General features: G+C 40.4%; 1 protein-coding gene across 2 annotated transcripts in view; it reads right to left on the bottom strand.

Annotated features, from left to right (window-relative positions):
- ccser1 (coiled-coil serine-rich protein 1) overlaps positions 1–23,545 on the bottom strand; it is a 169,273-nt gene that overhangs the window by 41,870 nt on the left and 103,858 nt on the right. Inside the window, exon 11 of one of the 2 annotated variants that reach the window (XM_036143848.1) lies at positions 10,609–10,657. The exons of the other annotated variant lie outside the window; for it this stretch is intronic. Within the exon in view, the coding sequence (XP_035999741.1) occupies positions 10,609–10,657 (49 nt within the window). The remainder of the gene's footprint in view (positions 1–10,608; positions 10,658–23,545) is intronic. 2 annotated transcript variants of the gene reach the window in all.

Raw genomic sequence — 23,545 nt, 5'->3', positions numbered from 1 at the left:
TACACATTACTTTAAAAGTGTGTGTCATCTGAATCTCTAGCAACTGATATCAACTGTGCAAGTATAATTAATTTGTTGATAAATTATTGTACTTGGAAAAAATATATATATTTTTTTTTTATTTAATCTATGTGTGCAGTACCTGGTGTTTGAGAACCACAATGCACGAATTAACTCTATCTCAATTATAGAACTCTTGTTCTATAACGCCACACCATACCAGGCAGGTATTCATAAAAAAAATAATTAATTTATGATAATCATTCACAGCCAAAACAAACATAATTGTTGCACAATACACATACATCCATACATACATATATGAAGAAAACTTTTAATTCAAGCACAGCTAATGGACAATAAATCATTTTACCCCGAGTTTCCTATCGCACATCCTTAAATAAAAAGTCTCTTTAATGGTGATCTTAAAAGGGAAAAGCTAGAGAAAAAATGGGGACAGCAGCATATGGAATAAATGTCAAGACAGGGGGAGTTAGGACAGTGGGGGAAAAAAAGACAGATGAGAGGAGGGTTAAACACCAAGACTAAAGCATGAGGTATAGAGATACCATTAAAATTACAATTTTGGTAAATAGCCTATACCTTTTAGTTACAGGTAGTACAAGTAAACAACAGTTTTTAATAAAATGTTGAGGATTAATATTATGTTATATAAGATGTTTTGCTTTTCCTTCAGGTTTCTGTATTGGCTGGTGATCTAATCAGGGCACCCATCTTCCTATAGCCCTCCTACATCCAATTATAAGGTTGAAGATTCATCATTAACATAGGACTAATTTCATTTCAATGAATGAAAATCTTTGTTAAGAAATAATAGGATTTACTGGGAGCAAAAAAAGAGTGCACCGAACAGTAAAAAAAAAAAAGAAGGAATAAGCGGCAATTAAAACTTGCTGGTACAGATAATATGAAATAAGAAAGGAGCGAGGCGGTAAAGGAGGTAGTTTAGGAGAAATATCACAGTAGCGTTGCTTGTTAAATGTATACAGTCATGTCTATTGCAGTCAAACTGTGAGGCGCTAATTATGTTAAGCCGTTACTTAAACATAATATTTGGTCACAAATATGCTGCTTGACACCGAAAGCTGGAGTCACTGGCAGAAGCAGTTGGCAGAGAGAAGATAATTAAGAAAACAAAGAAAGATTGAATAAATGCCAAACAGGTGTCGGAATAAAAGGGGACAGAGGACAAGGCTGCGTTTACAAGGGGAGAAGAAGGAGCAAATAGGGCCTTTCTGTACAGATACGTGTAGTTTCACAGCAGGTCAGCACAGGACATGCACTCGCACAGGCTTCCGTGTATGCTCGCTGAAAGCTTCACATCTCATCTTCCTGTGTGACATACCTCCAATCAAATGAACTGACTTTTGAAGTTTGCCATGTTTTCTCTCCACTTCAGCTTTTCCCTTGATTCTATTGTCAGAGGTTCAGATCCACCGCCTTTTTTGCTTCATGTTTGAAACTCAGCCTGTCTATTCTGGTCTGTCTGACCTCTAGATTTCCTTTTTACGAAGACGCACCGTGGCCTTTCTGTCTCTTAGCATTGTTTACTGCCGTAGCCTCTTTGAAAAACGGCAGACAGAAAGCTAAAAGATTTAGACCCCAAGACTGGAGTTTGTAAATCTTGACAATATGTCATCAACAGTTTTTGCTATTGCACACACATTTGAATTACCACACAGTATTCTCAGCATTTTTAAGTCTCTTTATATCTTTATCCTGTTAAATCTGCTCATTTTCCTTGCTTCTTTCCAGCCTCACTTAAAGATCCCATCCTTTCTTATGGCCTTCTTAAATCCATATCCTCTCACCAGGATGATGTATCCTTCCCGTCTCCCCTCCTTTCCTTCTGCCCCGCCTCCCGCCTACTCCGGTGTACCCTCTGTCATTGTTCAGATAATTATTTATTAACGTGTTTATGTCACAGCCATCCCAGTCTGTCTGTCGCTGCCATCTGTGCCCAGTTAGGTGCCCGCCTCCCTGTGCCGCTTTGTCCTGTCTGCGGGGGGAAAAATAGCCATTCGTGGGGTCACCGATTGGAGATTCTGACACACACACGGATGCGGAAAGGTACACGCATGAACACTTTGTGCTGACAGCCCCAACGGTCCACCTGCATTGCCCCTCAGGATAGGTGGGGTCAGCGGGGATGAGAGGCACGCAGCAGTGGCCACCACAGTCCCTTCTGTCCTGTCCTGTTTGCTTTGTTCTCTTCTGTCAGCACTATGAATAAAAGGAGGTGGTCGCACCCTAACAAAGTTGTTCAGAGGACAGAGAAAGACAAGGCAAATTAGAAAACTAATTGCAGATGCCTGGAGGATGGTTTTGATCAATGTTTAAGAGTCTATGTAAAGGGCAAACATCCTATTTTAGAGTCATAAAACCTATAAAAATTTACCATCTGAAGCATAACTTAATCATTTCCAGTCGTGCATTTGTTTTTCAAAGTAATTCAAAAGTGTTTTTGACAACAAAAAAGCCACATCATCTGGATCTTCATTGTCTGATGGACTATAGTTTTACATAGGACACACAGTATTTTCTTGGTTAAAAAAAAAAAAAAAAAAACTTTCATTGGTATAGAGAGAGCCTTTTTTCTCTCTCTGTCTTTTTTCTCTTCATAGTAGGTACATCTGGTCTAGCGTTCTGTTAGCTGTGACATCATCCAGGGGAGACAGATCATCTGCCATTACCATATAACATAGAGAGGATTCCTGGATCAATGTGTGCTTCTGTACTTTTATCTCTCTGCTCTGTCTTCTCTAACCCCCAGTCGGTCGAGGCAGATGACCGTTCATACTGAGCCTGGTTCTGCTGGAGGTTTTCCGTCTTGTTAAAGGGGAGTTTTCCTCTCCACTGTCGCTACATGTATGCTCGGTATGAGGTATTGCTGCAAAGCCATAGACAATGCAGACGACTGTCCACTGTGGCTCTACGCTCTTTCAGGAGGAGTGAATGCTGCTTGTCAAGACTGCTGGGTTTCCAAACATTAGATGGGAAACTTTCTGACCAATCCGTCAGGATCATTTGATTGAATTTGACTTTGTAAAGTCTCTTAAGATTACATGTGCTGTGAATTGGCATTATGTAAATAAAATTCTGTTGAACCGAACTGAATATGCATAATAGATGTCAAGCAACATATCACAGCAAAGCTTGCAAATGGCATTCAACAAACTAAAAAAAAAAAGTGCTAACTACTCCTTACCCACCACAAATGGTGTTGTTATAAAGACTTCCTCCAACAAGACTAGAACATGTGTAGAGTGCTAGCTTCAAGGGAAAGAACAACACAAGTTTGAAAGCCTGAACACACCCTAAAGTTCATTATCCAGCCAAAGATAGTCTCAGGCAGGAGATCAATAGCCAGATCATCCAACAAAACCTTGCTGAGGTTGGAAGATAATATCAGGATAGAGAAGGCGGGTATTTGACTGGGTATTTGATTCAATGTGTATATGGGTAAGTGACTTTGCGCGTGGCATTGTTGTTGGTGCCAGACGTCAGGTCAAAAACTGCTTATCTACTGAGATTTTAATCCACAACCACAGAAAACGGTTCAAGAAAGAGAAAACATCAGTGACTGAAAATGCCTTGCTGATGTGAGAGGATGGGCAAACTGCTGTGAGACGACAATAATGTAACAGCATCAGTAATAGTAAATAACTGCTTGCTGAAAGCAAAGTATTTGAAGCCAAAGACCAAACTTGGTGCCACTCGTGTTAGCTAATAAAAACAAACTGAGGCTACAATTCAGGCTCAGGATAAGTTAGACAATAATCAGTTGAAGAAATTTTATCCAGTCTTATAAGTCTCAGATTCAGCTGACATTCAGATGTCAAGGTCAGAATTTGGTGTAAACAACATTACAGCATGCATCCATCCCACCTTGTAACAAACATTCAGGTTGTTGTTGGTGGTATAATGGTGTGGGGGATATTTTCTTGGTACACTCCAGGTCTGTTAATACCAGTTGAGTATTATTTCAGCACCTCATCCTACCTGAGCACAGTTGCCATGTCCATTCCTTTATTACCACTTGGTACCCACCTTCTGATGGGTACGAGCAGGATAACATACTGTCACGAGGCTCAAATCATCTCAAACTGGTTCAATAAACATGACCATGAGTTGGATGTATTCTAGTGTCCTCCACAGCCACCAGCTCTCAATCCAACAGAGCATCTTTGGGATGTGGTGGATTGGGAATTCACAGCTTGTGCGTGTGCAGCTGGTGGATGACGGTGTCATGTCAATGTTTAGAAAAATCTGAGGAACGTTTCTAATTCCTTGTTAAATATATGTTACAAAGAATGATGGCAATTCTGAAGGCAGCGTGAAACACAACCAGGTAGAAGCAATGTGTACCTTATAAAATAGTCAGAAAGTGGGCGCCCTTTAAGATAAGGCATCATACCTTACACTTAGGATTTAGAACAGTGGGATCAACAGCGTTTGGAAAAGCTGTGCCACCTTCTCCTTTACAAGTCCTGATTTGGGCTTGAAGCAGTCTAGTAAACAATACTATGTAAAAGGATATTTTATTGAACGTAACATATGGCACAGTGATGTACAACAGTCGAATGCATCCTGAACTCAATACTGAATGATTTAGGCATTTGCCTGAGGGCCACATAACAGCATGTTGTGATATGACACAGAAAATAGGGAGAAAAAGGACAATAAGAGACGAAAGGAAACAGTGAGAGATAAATGAGGTGAGGAGGAGAGGAAGGGGGACGTTAAGATAGAGGGACTCAGAGAAAAGCCATTGGGAATGTGAGGGGATTGTGATCATGCATTCTGGATCTCAATAAGTAAACAGAACAAATACTCCCCATCTCGCCTCCTCCTCGTTGTCTCGTCTCACCAACCATTCCAGGTCCCATGTTATCCATTCCCTGAACATCATCTCTGCTGGCTTGTTCTCTTCCTGGCAGTTCATCTTATCTCATCAACACCTCACAGTGGTTTTTGCCCAATCTTTTGTTCCTTCAATTTTTCTCTACATTCCCCTCTTATCTTTCTAGTCTTGTCCACATGGTTGTTGTGTCTCTTTGTACTTATGGGCTGGTGTAACATTCTATACAAGTAGAAGATGGGGAGGCAAGCTGCCAGAGGAGGTGCTCGTGGTGGCCTCTATCAAGGAGTCGAGAGGAGTGTGGGTACTTCCTTGGGGAGTGTTCCTCATTAGTGTGAATGGTACACAAGAGAGGATGTACAAACTGTGTGTATATGTGTCTGTTTGAGTGCCTCTGTCTATAATTAGGAGTCACAGTGAGTAGTGTGCAGGATCACAGTTAGATAAGTGCTCTGGCGGTGAGCCAGCGTCGGAGCACACACAAACATACAAACACCCCCACAGAGTCAGCTCTCACTTCTGTGGGTCTGATATGACATACCATCGGGGTTGTAAAAGATGATGTGGCCTCTATCCCTGCTGAAGTCCCACCTGCAGATTGCAGGAACCAACGGGATGCATCCTGTGTTACCTTGAAAATATATATTTCTGGCTGGAAACCACATCCGCAGAAGCACACACCTACACACCCTCTTCTTTCTCATCTGCCTTTCCACAGGGCAGACAATAACGCAACTATCATGGGTATCTAAAATAGTGAAACAAAGATATGACTCAGCCCCATATACATGCATGCTCACAAATGGAGGCATGTCGGGGAATAATTCTTGCCCTTTTTCAAACCCGAGTTCTGAAACAAACATAACACACACGGGCTACATTTTTTTCAAAATGCAACCTTCACCTGAGAGGGAAAAAAAAAATCTTTCATCTCAGCTTGACTAGCACTGGACAGGCTTGAAAACCTCCACACATGCATAAAAGCAGAGAGAAACAGAACCACATGGAGAGAGGCTGTCTCTCTATCAGTCCTTCCACCTGCTTCCCCCTCCCCACTAAGTCAGTATCAGTGGACCACCTGTACCCCACACATGTATATTAACCTAACTACTTGCTCTGCTAGCTGCAGATGCATGCTTCACAAGGCACTTAATCACAGAGAGTCGGGGCATTTACAATTCAAATGAATTCTTACAGGCCTTGGTACGCCTGGAGAGTCCTGTGCCGGTCATATACGGTGCACAGCGATGCACTTCATCCTCTTGTCCCTGTATGGAACTTCTGAACAGATGGGAAAATAGATGTGATGCTTTTGCAACTTCTAAGTCATGGACTTTAGGTTTTATCGCTAAATGCCACAATGCTATGCGTTTTAGATTATGAAAGGAATAGTTTCCTGAAACTTGAAAAGACATCGGTGTTGTGAATAAGTGGACCCCACCACTGTTTTGTTCCAGAAATTGCAGCCCCAAAGCACTGAACTCTGTAACGCAAATTACCTCATATCTCAATAAGGGAAAAACACAGCATTTGTGCAGTGAGTTGATGTATAAAACTGCCAGAAAATAGCAGCCATTACCAGTTAAGAAAGCATCTGTGATATCAATGAGGTGTCTTCACAGAGCAGAAAACTAAAACAAAAGGAGATAAAAACCGACCCTAACCGCAACCTCATTATCCTGGAACCTACAACTGTGTTTTGCTGCACTTACAGCTGCAAGTCTTTTGGGGTATGTCTCTACCAGCTTTGCACATACCTACATTAAAATGTAGGCCCTATCCTGCTTGCCAGAGAGCTCAAGCTCACTTACATTGATTTAGATTCAGCTTAAGACAGCTGTCATAATGCCAATGGGCAATTCATTTTTACCTTACTATCCACCAACCAAAACTCATTCATTAGTCAGGGGAAGTCTGTAAACATGATCTTTATTGTCTTGCCACGGGTTCTCGATTGGATAAGGATCTTGATTTTACTGGGCCATTCTAAAACACGATTATGTTTTGAACTGAACCATTCCATTATAGCTCTGCTTGTAGGTTTATCCATTGTGTTATCCTTTTATTCCTAACACATTATCCCTTCCACATCAATATAGATAGCCATGATTTTATTTCAGCTGATATCTGATGTGTTTTAAAAGTGTTCCTCTAATTATTTTTAACATTGTATTTTTTTACCCATGTGTGTATGTGCAAGCTCCCGTTTGCCTTTCGGCTTTCTGCTGGTACACCTGAATTTCCCCACTGTGGGACAATAAAGGATATTTCTGCTCTCTTGCCAATCCTCCACATGTAGGCCTGAGTTGTGAAGTCTTAGGACTAATAAATATTGTTTCAGCAGATTCTGAACTGTGGATCTCTGCAACTCCTTCAGAGTTACCATCGCCCTCCTTGCTGTTTCTCAGGTAAATATTCTCCTTCATTGGCCTTTCTTAAGCAGAAAGCCATGTGTAGGTAGATTTGGAGTTCTTCCATAGTCTTCCTGTTTTTGTATGATGGACTGAACAGTGCTTTAAGGGATGCTGACACCAGGGTACGTTTCTTTACAAAAAAATTATATATCCTTTTTTGTTCATTAATTTTTTATTTCCTTTAATTAATAAAAGGGACAATGCATATTGATGAACAGAGTAAATATGTAAGATTATAGCCCATCTCGTCCCTTGGCAGGTTGATTTAAAACTTTTCTTTCCACTTCACCGTTGTTATCGGTCTAGCACATAAAACCCCAATTAAATACACTGAAGACTATGGATGCAATGTGACACAATGTTAAATGTGAATCAACTTCAATAATTCATTTCTATTTACTTGAAATCACTTCCCTTTTCTAACACTTTTTCTGTAAGTACCCTAAACGCATTAGTTTATTACTAACTTGGATGCCGCAAATGAAACCAATTTTGAACAATACGTGTTTTTATGTAAAAGAACAATTGTATTTCTATGAGGACATAACATTTGACACCTGGTGCATACCAAAATGGATATCTTCTGTTGGTGCAATAATCTAGTGGAGATTAACAAGAAGTATCCCTCAACTCAACACTTAGCCAGAAAGGCTGACACTTGTTTTCACCTTCTCAAATGAACGAAGTTTAGCTTATTAATGTTGCTTTCCATGCAACTGGTCCAGAAGAACCGAGTAATTCAACAGCTTTACTGTCAGGCCTCACGGAGCTTAATGAGGGAGAAAAATTGGGGACTTACACACACTCACATGCGCAAAGATGATGACATTTTTCGTGCCTGAATGTTTAAGTAAAAAAAAAAAAAAGTAACTTAGCTGCACCCACACAGACAAATAAGCATGCATTCATCATAGGCATGAAAGTGCATAGGTGCCCTTGCGTAAATGGAGCAAACAAATGACACGCTAATGGCTTTTACTGCCTTTTATGTTTTAACCTCCAACATAGGGGTTCAGGTTCTCAAAGGGTCCATGTACACACACGCACACACACACACACACACACCACTGGTCCCTTCATATTTTATGTTCAACACTGGATGTGACCTTTAGCTCAAGACTTGTTATCTGTGTGCATGTTTTGTGTTAAGACTTGCGACTACAACTTTCGGTGAAATTATATTCTGTAAATGCGGTCGAGTGGAGGGAGGAGGGGAGGATCAAGCTGGTCCGGATAAAGTCACAAGTAATAGAGGTCGACCAAAGGCCAGAGTGCTTAGGGATTATAGCTCTAGGTGCAGTGAGGAACAGGGTTAAAGTTTACACATGAGCAGGAGAGGACACTGCATTCACACACTGGTGCTCTATATCCTACAGCATGCTTGATTTACAACCCAGCACAGTGCAGGAAGGTAGGCAGGGAACAGACACTAAAACAGGTTAACTCTTTTTAGATTTCCTCCACTGGAAAATTACAGTTTAGGAAATTAATAAACTCCCCTTTGACAAAATTGTTTAGATATAATATTTTCTGTGGATTAGAACTAAGTGTTTTGTGTCATTTTAACACAATAAGCTACACTTACCAGCCACTTTATTAGGGTACACCTGTTCAATTGCTTTTTAACAAAAACAGAGAATTAGCGACTCTATGCATTTAAGGATCTAGACAACTTGCTGAAATCTCACAGGTTCACTAAGAGTTGTTGGGAAAAAAAGGAAAATATTCAGTGAACGACGGGGTTTGGATGAAAACCGGACATCAACGTCAGAGGTCGTAGAATGGCCAGACTGTTTTGAGATGAAAAAGGTAGCTCAAATAACCACTTGTTACAATAAGGGTAAACGTAACACTTCTCTAAGTGCACAACATGTTGAACTGTGAAACAGATAGGCTTAAAGGGACAGAAGACAAGAGTGGGTCAAGCTGTCAACTGAGGACAAGAAACAGAGGGTGCAGTTTGCAAGGATTGGGTAAAATTGGACAGTAGCAGATAGGAAGAAGAGTTTCCTGGTTTGATGAGTCTTGATTACAGTTGCAACATTTAGATATTAGGGGCATAACAGCATAACATCATGGACCTATCCTGCCTTGTTTAAGCAGATCAGGATGCTGGTGGTAGAGTTATGGTGTGAGGGATGTACTTTTTTGGGGCTACCTTTGTGCTTAGTACTGCTGAGCTAACCTGAGCTTTATTACCAACCAAACCGTTACAACCATAGACTACCCATCTGCTGAGCTCAGTGTACTTCAATGACCTCCCCAGTCACCGAATCGCAATCTATTCCAGCACCTTTGGAATGTGGTCAAACGGGAGATTTGCATCATGGATGTGCAGCTGACAAATCTGCAGCCACTGCGTGATGCCTTTATATCAACGTGGACCTCAATCTGACACCTGGTTGACTATGTCTTACAGAAGAAAGGCCTTGAAGAAATGGGTTCAAACCTGGTATTACCAAGGTGTACTTAATAAAGTGGCCATTAGGTTTGTCTTCGCAGATAGTTTGTTAACCATATGTTATAATGACAGATTTTTATTTGTAATACATTTAGCAGCACAGATAGCATCCCAAGAATAAAGCATGCCTTAAAAATTGCAATTGTGTTACATTATCTGGGCTATTGTCTCACTTTAAATGTTTCTCTTCTCTAAAACAACCCACAGAAAATATTACATAGGCTTTTGCAGCCAAGTGCAACAGAGAGCTGTTCAGTGACAGTATCGGAAAATGGGCAATCTTGGAGCCAAGATGCCAGTAGACACGCCTCACTTTGGGTAGGATCAACTCAGTTAGGTACATAAGGCAGCATTCTCGTAGACTGTACAGGACAAAGCAGTGCGGGTGGCAAAACACTACAGGTCTCTATACTAGGACTTGATTTATGCAAAAGACTGGCCTATTATTGAATCCACCAAGGTTTTACCTCACATAACCAACCTTCATCTGAACATAAGCATCAGTAATTTGCTGAACTTTTCATTAGCAATTATTATTTATGAGAGTATCCCACTTTAATGACCAATTAAATATTGAACTCAAGTGTGTAAATCCGAATTATTACTGTGCCTAAAGGTGTGCCAAACTTCCATCTATTGTAGTCGTGGAGAACAAATGACATAAGCAGTGGTTTTAGTTGATTTGTGAAGTAAAACAAGAGCAGACCCAAGTCTAATCAACCTTGATTAGACCTGCGGGTTATAATCAAGCCTTAGTACCAAGACCCCCTGTATTCCAATCTGTTGCGTCAAAGGAGACCACTACAAGACAGTCACGTCCAGTCAGGTGATATCAGAGCAGAGACACTCACTCAGTTGTCTCCTTGATGACAAAGTGGCGCTCCCGTGCGCCTTGATGCCCTGGAAACAAAAGACATGATGACACATGGAGTAACCAGTAAAAAAAAAAAATTAAAAAGAGAGAAAACTGAGACAATGAGAAACTTTTTCAGGTTAGATAGAGAGATCAAGAATTCCAAATCATTCACGATATATTCTCCAACATCACCTGTGTTTTTCCCCCCAGGAAAATAATAAAATAGAATCTTGGAAATTAGTAATCAGTGAACGTCCTTCACTTTTCAGCACTTCTAAGGACCACAATGTCAGAAAGCAAAAGGCCAGGAATTCAAAAGTTAACTGTAACTAAGCCTAGATTCACTCGAGCATTCACTCACTCACAGCTATACCAAACACGGAGATTCTCTATATAAAAATGTAGAATTGACCATCTATTTCCTAATTTCTACCAGATTATGAGCTCAACAAGGGTTTTCTTCAGTCATTCATACAAGGTTTGATAAGGAGACAGAAAAAAAAAATCAGCTAATGGCTGACCCCTCAGCTAAAGGTTTATAAATACTGGTGGTTTGTTCTTCATGTACCCACACAAGGTTGTTCTTCATGTACCCACACAGAGACGTGCTTGCCAAAAACAAGGCCTCTTACACCAACAATAAGCTTCGTGGCTATGGGACGCAATCTTTGGCCGCCTAATAAAATGTGTGGGCCCCATGCCTGACAAACCATATTTCTGTGATATTTTCCTCTGCAGCCACCTACAGTCAGAGGTTTAAATACACATAGTTAAAAAAAATATGTAAAATTAACCTTGGGCCTTTGTTTGTTTTAAACAATAACATTTGAACATTTTAAATAGAGAAAATTGGTGCACAGATCTGAATTCTTTGTGATTTTCTTCCTATTCAAACAATGTCAAAAATATGAATACAAGCATTTATACACCTTAAAATGTAATTAAACATCCTTTAGCAGGTTGCAGAGAAACCACACCATTTTTGTAGTTTTTAACATGGTCCAGGCATCATTCTGGCTGTCGATTTGACCACTCTTCTAATCAGAACTGGACGCGTTAATTCAAACTGGTTGGTAACCTGTGTCAGACCCAGTAAAATGAACATAGTCAAAACATTTTAACAGGGCTGGTATCTAGAAACTTTATGTCAATTAGCTTTATTTATTCACAAACCAGTTTTGACGTGCATCTGGGATTATTGTCCTGTGGAAACAGCCTATTATGTCCCAGTTTCACCATCTCACTGTTGATTTGATTCAATCCACTTTGTACAATCCACCATTTTCACTGACAGCGAACACTTACCTGGTTCTGTGCTCCTAGGTTTGAAAGCATAAACTTGACTCCTCTAAACATTGCTTTTCTCATTGAGGCTCAATTTTTATTTTTGTCAGACCATCAAACCCTTATTTTAGAAGGCATCTGTCATGTCCGTATGGACAGAAGAATCAGTGTTGCAACATCTTCCAGGATTGCACCTGGCATAGTTTGCTGGCAAAACGTTCAACGATTGAAAAGTGTGTGAACTATACTCAGATGCCAAGTCCTGGGTTGAAACCAATCAATTTCAACCAACAACAAATTATGTCAAGAGGAGCACTGAAATATTAGAGCACAATTATTTCAGAAGCTTGTTGATGGCTACAAAAGTGTCTGCTTTCTTTCCACCTATTTAACTAGTTTTAGGTCAAGGTGTATCTTTATGCAGTATTTGAGGCAGTATGTATTAGTTTGACAATGTTAAAGGAACATAACTTCAATAATATCAAACTTCTGAACTGAATTCTGATTTTTTACATTATCAGTCCAATACGAGACAAGACTGGTTCAGAAAAATCCTTAGAAGCCTCAAATGAATTATAATTTATGCCAACAATGCGTGTGTGTAACCTTCTGACTGGAAATGTATGGTGTTAAAATGATTATTATTCTAGATGGCAATGCTCATCTTTTTAGATTAAGTTAAATTTATAACATTCAAAGCAAAACATATGATTCACAAAATAAGAGAAATCAAATCTTCCTGTCTTAGGGGACCAAGGAAAGCATAATTCTATGTAAATTTTGAATTACATAAACATTGCTTATTATGCTACAGCAAAAGAAATATATTTAGAGAAGTCGAGTAGGTTTTCAGCATTTTGCTGATTGCATATTAATGGAGCATAATAATAGGTCCTTGAGCTATAATCTGAGGATCTGCTAAGGAGATGCAGGTGGGCCACATTAATTTCAGGATCCTTTGTAGTGGTAAAACCAATGTTATGTAATCCTGTGTGAACAACACTTTGGATTGTAAATCAGGCCATAATGGCTCTAGTAACGTGTTGGTCTAGATATACCAATTGTTACACACTGGTTTTGTTAAATTTTATTTTACCGCATCATAGCAGCAATGCTATATTGAGCTTTAGCTAAAAAAATGTAATCAACCTGGCAATCTTTTTACAGTCAGAGACTAACCGCTGTTACACTTTTTCCCCTTTAGATGGGGTTTATGTTATAACCTGGTCTATAATATTTAAAAACAAGTAACAAAAGGAGCTCCGTGGGTTAAAAAAAGTTGGTGAGAAATAGTAAGACAAGATGAGCAATGACAAGAAGGGCAAGGGCAGGGTGAAAGAGTAACAGTAATAAAAGAGCCGAGAGGGAGGGAACGTGAGCAGAAAGGCACGCAGGTGAAAGGCTGAGTTAACGATCACAAGGTGTAGTGGAATTATATCAAGCAATAGTTCTGAAACATGCAAAAAAACATGATGGAAAAGTAAGATCCAGCAAGAAAAGGGGAAAACATGTTTGGTAAAAAGAACATGTCCTAAAGCAATAACACGACAGCGATAAGCATAAGATGAAAATGAGATGGCAGGGAAAAGGGGGATAGGGGACACATCAAGAGAAGGAAAGGGAATATGCAGAGAGTAAAACAGATCATAGCCTAGAAATAATTATTGCATAATGAAAGCAAGAAAACCAAAAACCAGAGGAGAACCAATAACCACAAAAAGAAACAAGGATTAAAAAAAAGACGAAAAGTCTCTAATTGAAACGCTGAGAAGACTGTAAAATATTCCATGTAGGGCAGCAAATGCATCTCTCCAGCTCCTCCTCCTCCTCCTCCTCACACCCTTCCCTTTTAGTTCGATCCAGGCAGTGCCATTACTCAGTACGGACCAGGCTGTACAAAATGATCTAGTTTACAGGAATAGGAATGGAAGACCTACATAGTCATACTCATCAGTGGGCCCGTCCATCCCTCTCCTGAAAGTGGAACAGATGTGGAAAGCACTGGTGACGCAGAATCATATCTGGTGTACATATTGATTCAGGGTTGCCAGCCCCAGGGAGACGCATGGCGTGGTCATTAAGACTGGGTGGGGGTTGCTCAACATGATCTGCGTCAACACTTTACACAGGAGTAATGAGTGGACATAAGTAAATGCGTCCACAAGACCAAAGGCTTCTTTTCCCCCCTCCAGACATAATGGATCGATAATACTGGTCAAAACATCCCTAGAACAAAGGCAAAGAAAAATAACCTATGTGTGTACTTTGTTTTCCCCAGGAGGCGCAGTTACTGTAATTTTTACTGGGATGAAAGGAGACACGTGGCCGTGCCATATATAATCCCAACTAGCTACAGCCGTGCATGTGTTTACTTTATAAAGAGAGCTGATGGTGGCTGAAGGAGTGAACTCAAATTTTGTTGAAAACATTTAAAGTCACAATATAAAGAAAATAAAGATAATGCAACTTGGTGCTCTTTTAGGTTTCTACAGTTTCATTCTTAAAGTAGCACATTAATACATCAGCAGTAAGTTACCAATCCACACAACATCTTCACCAGTAGAAAAGGAACGGCCAGATTCTACATCTTTAAACCAATCAAAATGGGTGACTTAATAGAGCCAGTAGTGAACATGAAACAACGTTACTAGCGGCCATGGGTCAGTTACTCCTCCCAGGTGGTCCTTGTTCTTTTAAAGAGATACAAAAAAAGGTGCTTAAATGACTGGAGCATAGAGTAGCATAGCAACGCCCCTCCGCCACCTGTTGCTGTACACTCCCTGTCCCCTGGGCCAAAGGAAGCTACAACACATTCTCTCAATTTACAAGAAACAAAAAGAAGCCGTTTTGGAAACATTTCAGGTTGGCAGAAACACAATCTGCCATGATGTGGTCTGCCACCAGTCTGTCTCTCTGTCTTTTTAAGGACATGTTGTTTAAAAACTATTGTGTGGATGCCATGACCATCTTGTCTGCAAAGCAGCCGACTGGAGGCTAGCAATCACTGCACATTAACTGACCTCTAGTGCCACACACTGTAAAATTCTGCACAATGACCTGATTTACCAAAAAAAATAGTTAATAGATTTAATTTTGTTCCATAAGTTTGTCAAAGTATTTAAATCCAAGCAACAGTAAATGTTATACACAACATTACTTTCTGCAATAGGGAATTTATATTTTTTCCCCGAGCAAAAGAGTAGTTTTCTTCTTCTTTTGTGGTATTAGTGGCCTTTATTTCGAAGTAGACAGACAGGAAATAGGGTTGAGAGAGATACGGAAGACATGCAGCAAAGGCCTATGGGCCAGGACTCGAACCCAGGAAGGCCATGTCGAGGACTGGGGCCTCTCTGTACATGGGTCACGCGCAATACCTCTGTGCCACCACCGCGCCCCGAGCAAAAGAATAATTAATGCTTTGTTTTTGATAAAAACAGTTTGATCATGAGCATACAATTTTATTTAAATACCTTGTAACCATGAAACTCTGCCACTTTTACACAAGGTGATCATACTGAGGGACCTTTACACAGGCCAATGCCTAATCATTAGAGACCAAATGTTGCTAAAAACTATACCTTACCATCCTTACTGGATGATCCGAAAATACTACAACAATCTCCATCGTAGGGTCCGAGTTTAGAGGTTGTTTGCAGTGTAGTAGCTTTTGCAAAAGATGGTTAGATGAGAAAGATACTCCCTTAACTGTGCAGGCAAAAAGCAAAGTTATATCAGTATTTAAACATCTGTTAAGAAAAGCTGCTTGGTGAATTCTCAGATGATTGTCAAAGCAGAAATGCTTACTGGAAAAGAGTAAAGTCCAAGAATCAGCGTTTAATGCTCTGTGAGTTGTTTTTCTCTATCTGAAGTAGGAAATACTGAAGTATGCAAAACTCCAGCCTTTCTCTGTTCATTTGCCTTCTCTTAGACAACTTTGAAGTTTTTTTCCCCCCACACAAAAATAAGAAATAAAGAGAGCAAACTTGGCCCTTGCTTAGAGATTTCAATTTCAACCTCACACTTCGGGGTCATGGTGATACATATCTAAATGTGAGCTGTGGATGCCAGAAACCATGGAAACTGATAAATTGGCTATTTTGAACAAGGAAAACTGTAGGCTTGCATAAATAAATCTGTTCATGGTTTATTTACATGATATCTTTATTTATTGCACCATTAAACATTTGAAATGTTAAGATGATGATTACTGAGAATGGACAAGTTTACAGATGAGATGCACTTTTTTCACTAAGGATAAATCATCACACATAAATACCAAGACTCCCCTTTTTATTTTTACTTTAAGTAAAATATAAAGGATGTTTTTTTCGCATAAATATTCCCTTTATCTCTGCATCGGCTCTTAAAAACAGTGAGAAACAAAGAGGCAAAAATCTGCATGATAAACTCAAATGTTCCTCTATTCAGTTCTCGATCACAGCCCAAGAGGAGACAATAAGCGAGTATCCCTCCGCTCCCCTCATTCTTTTCATGAGGAGAGAAGGGATGACAAAAGAGGGTACAAAGCGCAGAAAAGAGACGGATGTGGAAGGCCACAAAGAAAAGTTGCCCAAATCTACTGAGCATAGAAACCAACAGAGGAAGATGGTGAGGGAGAGAAAGCGTGGAAAAAAAATGGAACAAGACTGAGCTCACCACCAAGCGCTTTTGATTCCCCCATAAAACGGTCCTTTTAAGAATGCCCATGAAATTAGGTTGCTGAAAGAAAGCAATCTCAATCAAATCAATCCCCACTAAAAAGAGAAACCAAAAATTCAAACAACCACCATACCTCCAACTCTAAAGAGGCTCTAAGGGACCCAAAATAGCCTCTGGCCTTTTCTCTCTAAATCCTCTCTTTTTATACTTTCATAGTTTCCATTTCACCTTACATCCCACCACTGTAGTGCACTCACAGACACACATTAAATTTGCAGGACAAAATAACAGGGATGTGTCCAAACTCCGTGACATGTCAGTTTTAGGTGGATACGGTCTTCCTTTATACGTTTTTTTGTCCAGGTGCAACTCTTTGACACACAGAACATCTAACCTCTTTCACAAATCGCTTAATGCCTGGACCTAGACAAATTCTGGCTGTCAGTGTGATTTCTGAAAGGATAGAAGCAGCAAGTTGAATGAAAGTCTTCTCACTGCTATTAATCTCCAAGCTGCCAAGAGAGCATGGTGCCGTGTCCTCTGACACCCATCAATAACACATTCAACAGGCTATGCTAATGTGTGTCAAAACAGAAGATCACATTGTTTCAACCACGTTGGTCAATGTGGAATAAAATAAAAAAGAAAGCCTTTACTTTCACTGCATTTATGAAAGTTACTATCTGCAGGAAACATGGCTGCTTGAATTGATGTCATGAACAACAAGACGCAGCTTAAAGAGGGGTTGCTTTAACTATGCAGGAACGTTTCTGTTAGAATAAGCTTTATTCTGTGACCTTGTGAGTCTGAATAGACATTATTTGTTGAGAATTGTTCAGGTTGCACAGGAGGTCTTACTTATATCTGTGCAATTTCAAAACAAAACACCTTCTTCCCTAATGACAACACACTCAACTATCATTACCCAAAAATGTACTCAGTTGATCGGGCAATTCACCTTTGTTATAAGCTGGCTGGTATGATTAGAAAAACCTGAGGACTTTGCTACATGATAACATTTGTTCTTCAATCATTCATTCAAATGGTTCCAGCCAGAGGATTTAAACATTGCATTCACTTATATAAGTATAGATTGGGTACACCCTGGACAGTTCGTCAGTGCAACACGGGCCAACAGAGACACACAGGAAAGACGACCAAGCGCACACACACTTAGGGGTGAACCTCACTCCTCTGCCCTCACAGTTATGTTTTTGGACTGTGGGTGGAAGCTGCAGTACTTAGAGAGAACCCACACATGCAAAGGAACAACATGCAAACTCCATGCATAAAGACGACTGGTAGTGAAGCCTTGCAGCAAGGCAGCAGTGCTTCATCCCAGCAGCTTTTCTGCTGGGAGGAAGGATCTGTGATAATGCTTATTTGTGCATTTGTCTGAAAAAGCTCTCCAACTCTGCAACAGTTTCATGACATGGGATGAACTGTTCAACAGTGATGTTATTTTTGCCATAGTCCTTCTGCCTCTCATCACCTGGAATGGATCGAGAGGGCATCCTAAGACACAGCAGGCCTGATGAGCTTACCCAAACACTTCCTTTCAGCTGTAGATAAGCTGCTGCCCCAACAAACTAAACCATAGAAAATTACAGATGCCACCACGGATTCAAAGAAGGTCTTCAGGTGCGCCCCCTGGACTACAAAATACCTCTTTATGTCAATTACCTGAATGTTCATCTTCGTCTGATTACTGAACAGTTAAATTCAGTTAAATTCAACTGGTTCTCCAACCTGGAACTTGAACACAAGTTCAGAACTGAGTAAATTTAGAGGTAAATGAAAGACTGCATGACTAGCCATCTGGACCTTCCCTCTGTGTCGCTGTCACACGGTTAACTTTGGGAAGTTTTCATTATTTTCCCCACTGCACTTCTCTTATGAGTAATTTGTGTTTGCATCAAAAGTCAATGTGTGTGAAAAACTCATGTTTTGGGCTATTGGTGTGTATTACTTGTATACCAGTTAATTTGTTTGTATTCAACTTGGAAATATTAAACAAGTACTGTACTCTCCAGACTATAATGTGAACTTAAAATCCTTAAATTTTCTCAAAAAATTATGGTGCACTTTATAATCCAGTGTGCCTTAGTAAGCACAACAGTAATCATATATTACCAATTTAATGTGGTACAATATGCTCAAAAATCTGTTAAAATGTGTAAGTACGACTTTGGTAAGCAACAAAGCCGTTCCATTTAATGGATATTCGGAGCATTACGGTACAGTGCCAGTACCTGATCGGACCCCTGAGCTGCCTACAAGACTGCCTGACTGTCATGTCTAAACTAGAAGTGCATTCATGTAAAACAGCCCGTACCCAGAGTACACGCTAGCAACAATAAACCAAGTAAATTCATTGAATATTAAAGTTACATTTATTTTGGACTCATGTTAGAAATATGGCAATGTGGTCTGTCCTCCTGTCAGAGACAGATAGCTTTCCATTTCAGGAGAGAGGGGTGTACGCGGAGTAATATTACACACTTGGGAAGAATATTTAATGTGCCTTATAACCTGGTCAGTGTTGTAGTACTTGAGTCCGAGACTCGAACTCGAGTCCGAGTCATTAGCTAAATTTAGAGACTCGTGACTTGACTTGGACTTGAGCACTGATGACTCGAACTTGGACTCGGACTCCTACATTCAGATCATTCTGACTCGGAAATTGAGAAAAAGACTCGACTTTTTTTATATATCATTAGGCTATAATTTTAATATGTCATTAGAATATTATTTGGTGTATGATTTTAATATCTAAATGTCGTACCGCGCACGTGACGTCACCATCTCATGAGCAACGCCCCTTGCCGGTAAGGTTGGCCAAACAGTGTGAGAGCGCACGTAGCAGCCAGCCATTACACATGCAACAGATACAACGATATGACCGACTTTACAGCTGTTAAACTTTCACAAGAGGATCTCCAGGCGCCTATTTTACTGGTAGAACTGTGGAACAACATACCAACGTTCAGCTCAAACGATGGCTTGAGTGTCGAGGGCTTGGAAAGCCTGGAAAAACGGGCCGAGTTGATAGAAAGGTAAGTCGTTGTTTTTCTCCTGCTCGTCGTTCATGGCGTCAGCGGCCGTTTTTTTTCTGTTTGTAGTCACCGTCCAGGAATCGGTATAAATTTTCCGGCCCGCCGAACAATTTAGTCCGGTCCGGTGGACAAATGCATTATCATTATCCAACGGCTGTATCTCCTCGCTGCATGACCGATCCACACCAGATTTGTTGTGAGTCATGGGGGAACGCTGCCGAACACGTTTGTGGGAATCGCCCGGTGGACGGGCGAGGAAAATGCGTGACAGCATCTGCGGTGGCGGGCGGCCGGCGGTGCGGGAACCCCCCCGGCCGGCCGACACCGCGGCGGTGCGCGAACCCCGCCCGCCGGCCGGCACCGCGGCGGTGGCCAATAGGCCAGAGCGCGCTTGGCTGCGAGGGCCGATCGACGCCGCTTGCGGCTTTAACATCCTTCATATGTGGCCTATCAGCGTACCTCGAGTCGCTGTTGCACGTTCCATAACAACAATGTTTAAAAACCATGGTTAGGAGACGTCTTAGACTTGGAAAAAGCTGTAGTTTTACCGAGTAAAACCAGGGTAACTACAGCGAAAGAGTTATTAGTGCAATGGGATGTTACTGCTTCATGTCATACATCACACGTCACGGCATGTTCCTACAACGAACTTGGATCAATAGTGACTCGACTCGGACTTGACTCGGATGAGTAGTGGACTCGACTCGGACTCGACTCGGATTTTTTTTAATGACTTGGACTTGACTCGGACTTGAACACTGGTGACTCGAACCTGGACTCGGACTCGAGGCATAGTGACTTGACTACAACACTGAACCTGGTGCACCTTATATGTGGACAAAGACACACAGACACATTAATTCACAGTGTGCCTTATAATCCGGTACGCCTCATGGTCCAAAAAATACGGTAGTTTATTGCGTATTTGTAAGACAATAACATTAAATGCTCAAGAATAAATGACGAAATACACATTTATGTATGATGATTAAGTAAAAATATGCTGTCAATTGATTGGACTATATATTTATTGAAAATCATTTGAAAGGGGTAATCTGTCATCATAGATTCACCCTATTTACAGTCTGTGACCTTCCTTTGAATTAATAATACAAATCTGTCTGTCTGTACTAAAGATTTAAAATGTAAAGATTTAAAATGTAAATAGCAAAAGTGACATTTCTGTGGGACAGAGCTGGAGCCAGGGACTGTGCGCAGGACAGTGTTCAAATAAAATAAGGGAAAGGAAAGAAAAAGACCTCTGCAGACTAGGTTGCTCACTTGAAGGGATCATCAAACTGAAGCAGCAGGGAGGAAGGACGAGAACAAAGTGAGAAAAAGTAAGAGGACGTTCTAGAAAAGAAGGAGAACAAGTTGGAGGGAGAAAGAGCGAGAGAGCTGCTCGACCCTGAGAAGTGGTAAAAGCAGTAGAAATAGCTGCCCCACTTGTAGACACACTTTTTTTTTTTTTTTGTTGCTCGCTGACTGTCCTTGATGTACTGGGGTAGCTAACCTATATAGCCCTGCTACATGCTGCAACGTCTCCCACAAAGTCTTGAACCAAGTCGAAGCCACAGTCGGTCTTTATCTCCTTTATACACACATGTAAGCACGCATAGGGAGGGGTGCGGTGGGGGCGCTAAAATTAGGCCGTGCATGCTGGAAGCTACTGCTGAGTTAAGTCACCTGTGCTGTTAGCCTAGCTTGCTAGCGGCCAGCCAGCTGCTCCTCTAATTAAGACCTCGTCTTCCAGAGGGGCCTACATATGGAGGTCTATATAGCTCCATGATATCCTTACGATAGGCAGCAAAGCCATACTAAACCAAGGGCATGCCGTCTTAAAGGTAGATGTACTAGACTAGAAAGAAATTGCTACTTTGTTCCTCCATTTTTTGTATTCAACATATCTCCAACTCAGTGGTGAGCATGTACAAATACACACACAACCTTTTTAATTATCACTGACATTAAATGAAAACTTTTTTCCCCCCGTTTAACTTCAAATAAGATTAACAAAATTATTTAGATTTGTAAAATGGCAGAATGAGAGATTTATTTTCAGGAATTATTATGCGAAATTATTTTGCAATTCAATTCAAAAATATTTATTAATCCCAAAAGTAACATTAAATGGTGTTGTAACTTGTGCTATGTGGTTTCTTCACAAAGTTGTTGGAGATGGTGATGGTTGCGGCCAGGAAGGATCTCCTGTAGCGGTGTGGTTTACAGCAAACCTGGAGAAGCCCTTGACTGAAGACACTTTGCTGTTGTACAAGATAATGCTTGTGGTTGTCCATAATGTTTTTCATTTTATGAAGAATCCTCATTTGCATAATTATCTCTAGAGGTTCTAGATGAGTCCCCAGAACAGAGCCAGCCTTCTTTATAAGCTTGTTGAGCTTCTTTAAGTCAGGTGTTCTGATGCTGCTACCTGAGTCTTCATAAGTTTCTGACAAAGCAAATCAGGTTGAATTGTGTTAAATGCTCTCAAGAAATCAAAGAGGATGATCCTCACAGTGCTGTCTGCCTTGTTTAAATGACAATGGATTTGTTGAAGCAGGTGCATGATGGCATCTTCAACTTCAATTCCATGGTGATAAACAAACTGCAGGGGGTTATTTGATTTAAAAAGTTTACAGATCATAAACTTAGACTATGCTGGCCTTAAAAAATCCTCAGATAATCATTGAATGGCTATGGAAAATTCTAATAGGTCAATTTGCATAATTTAAGTTCACTGGAGGCACACCTGTGGATCTAGGATGGCGATAAGAACTCAAACACACTGATCTCTTCCATAAAATCATGAAAATAATTCTAAGAAATCCGATAAGAAATCCGGACGAGAACTCTGGATCAAAACAAATCTGGTTTATCCTTTGATGTAGTTTCCAGGTATTTGAGGGTGAGTTCAAACAACTACATAATGGACATTTCCAGCCATCATTACTTGCCAGGAAGGAGAAGGGTTCTGTGTCTCATTGATTGACGTGTTTTGGTGCAAGATATGCAAGTCAAGCCCAAAACAAATTAAAGGAGCTTAGGGAGATGCTGGCTGAAGCTGTAAAGAGAGGGTGATTATCCAGAATAAAATTAGCCGGGTACCAGCATGGGTTGACAGGCCACTCAGAGAGCAAGAAGCAATTATTCCAAAAGTAACACGAAATGCCAGATTACAGTTTGCAAGACATATTCTGTAGGCAGATGAAACTAAAATTCAAGAGTTTGACCACAAACATTTGGAGGATAATGCGGAGAGTTGGCAACCCTTGAGAACACCATCACAAATTTGAGGTATGGGATTGGCAAATCCATGTAGTGTGGGTGTTTTGCAGTAGGAAAAACTCATATATGTCACAGAACAAATCGTGCCATGAGCAAAAAAATACTGTTGAAATATCTACGCAGCATCTCAAGACATCAACCAGGATGTTTGAGGTCCAGCAAACCAGTTCTGTTAAGAACAAAAGTCCAGCAAAATAATGTGACAAGATTAGGGAAATAAACCTTAAATATTTCATCAAAATAACACTATGTATGTAAACCTCCGGCGTTTAGCAAATAGCAATAAAAACTGTATTTGACTTATTGACTGCAAGAATAAAGTATACCTGGCATACTAATATCACTGCTTTCTACCTGCAGAGCAGATGAGACACTTAGTCACACTTCTTGCATTCAAATCATTACCCACCAATTAATCAAACCACTTCACCACAGAGAGGGGATATAGCTGATTGGATCTTTTCAGCCTAATCTTTTTAAGCGCATTGAATTGGTGGAATAGAGATAGAGCATATTTTTCACTTTGAGGTGCTCCTGGTGAGGCAAATCAAGTTAATTGTCAGTTATTAGCTTTAATTACATTTATTTAAATTAATTAGAATGTAAAAAAGAAAAAAGTACCAGAATTGGGCTTCTTAACTTCACAAA

This window comes from Fundulus heteroclitus, chromosome 12 (genome assembly GCF_011125445.2).
Source record: "Fundulus heteroclitus isolate FHET01 chromosome 12, MU-UCD_Fhet_4.1, whole genome shotgun sequence".
NCBI classification, from domain to species: domain Eukaryota; kingdom Metazoa; phylum Chordata; class Actinopteri; order Cyprinodontiformes; family Fundulidae; genus Fundulus; species Fundulus heteroclitus.
The sequence above is the reverse complement of the archived record's forward strand: the minus strand, read 5'-3'. Positions and strand labels throughout refer to the sequence as shown.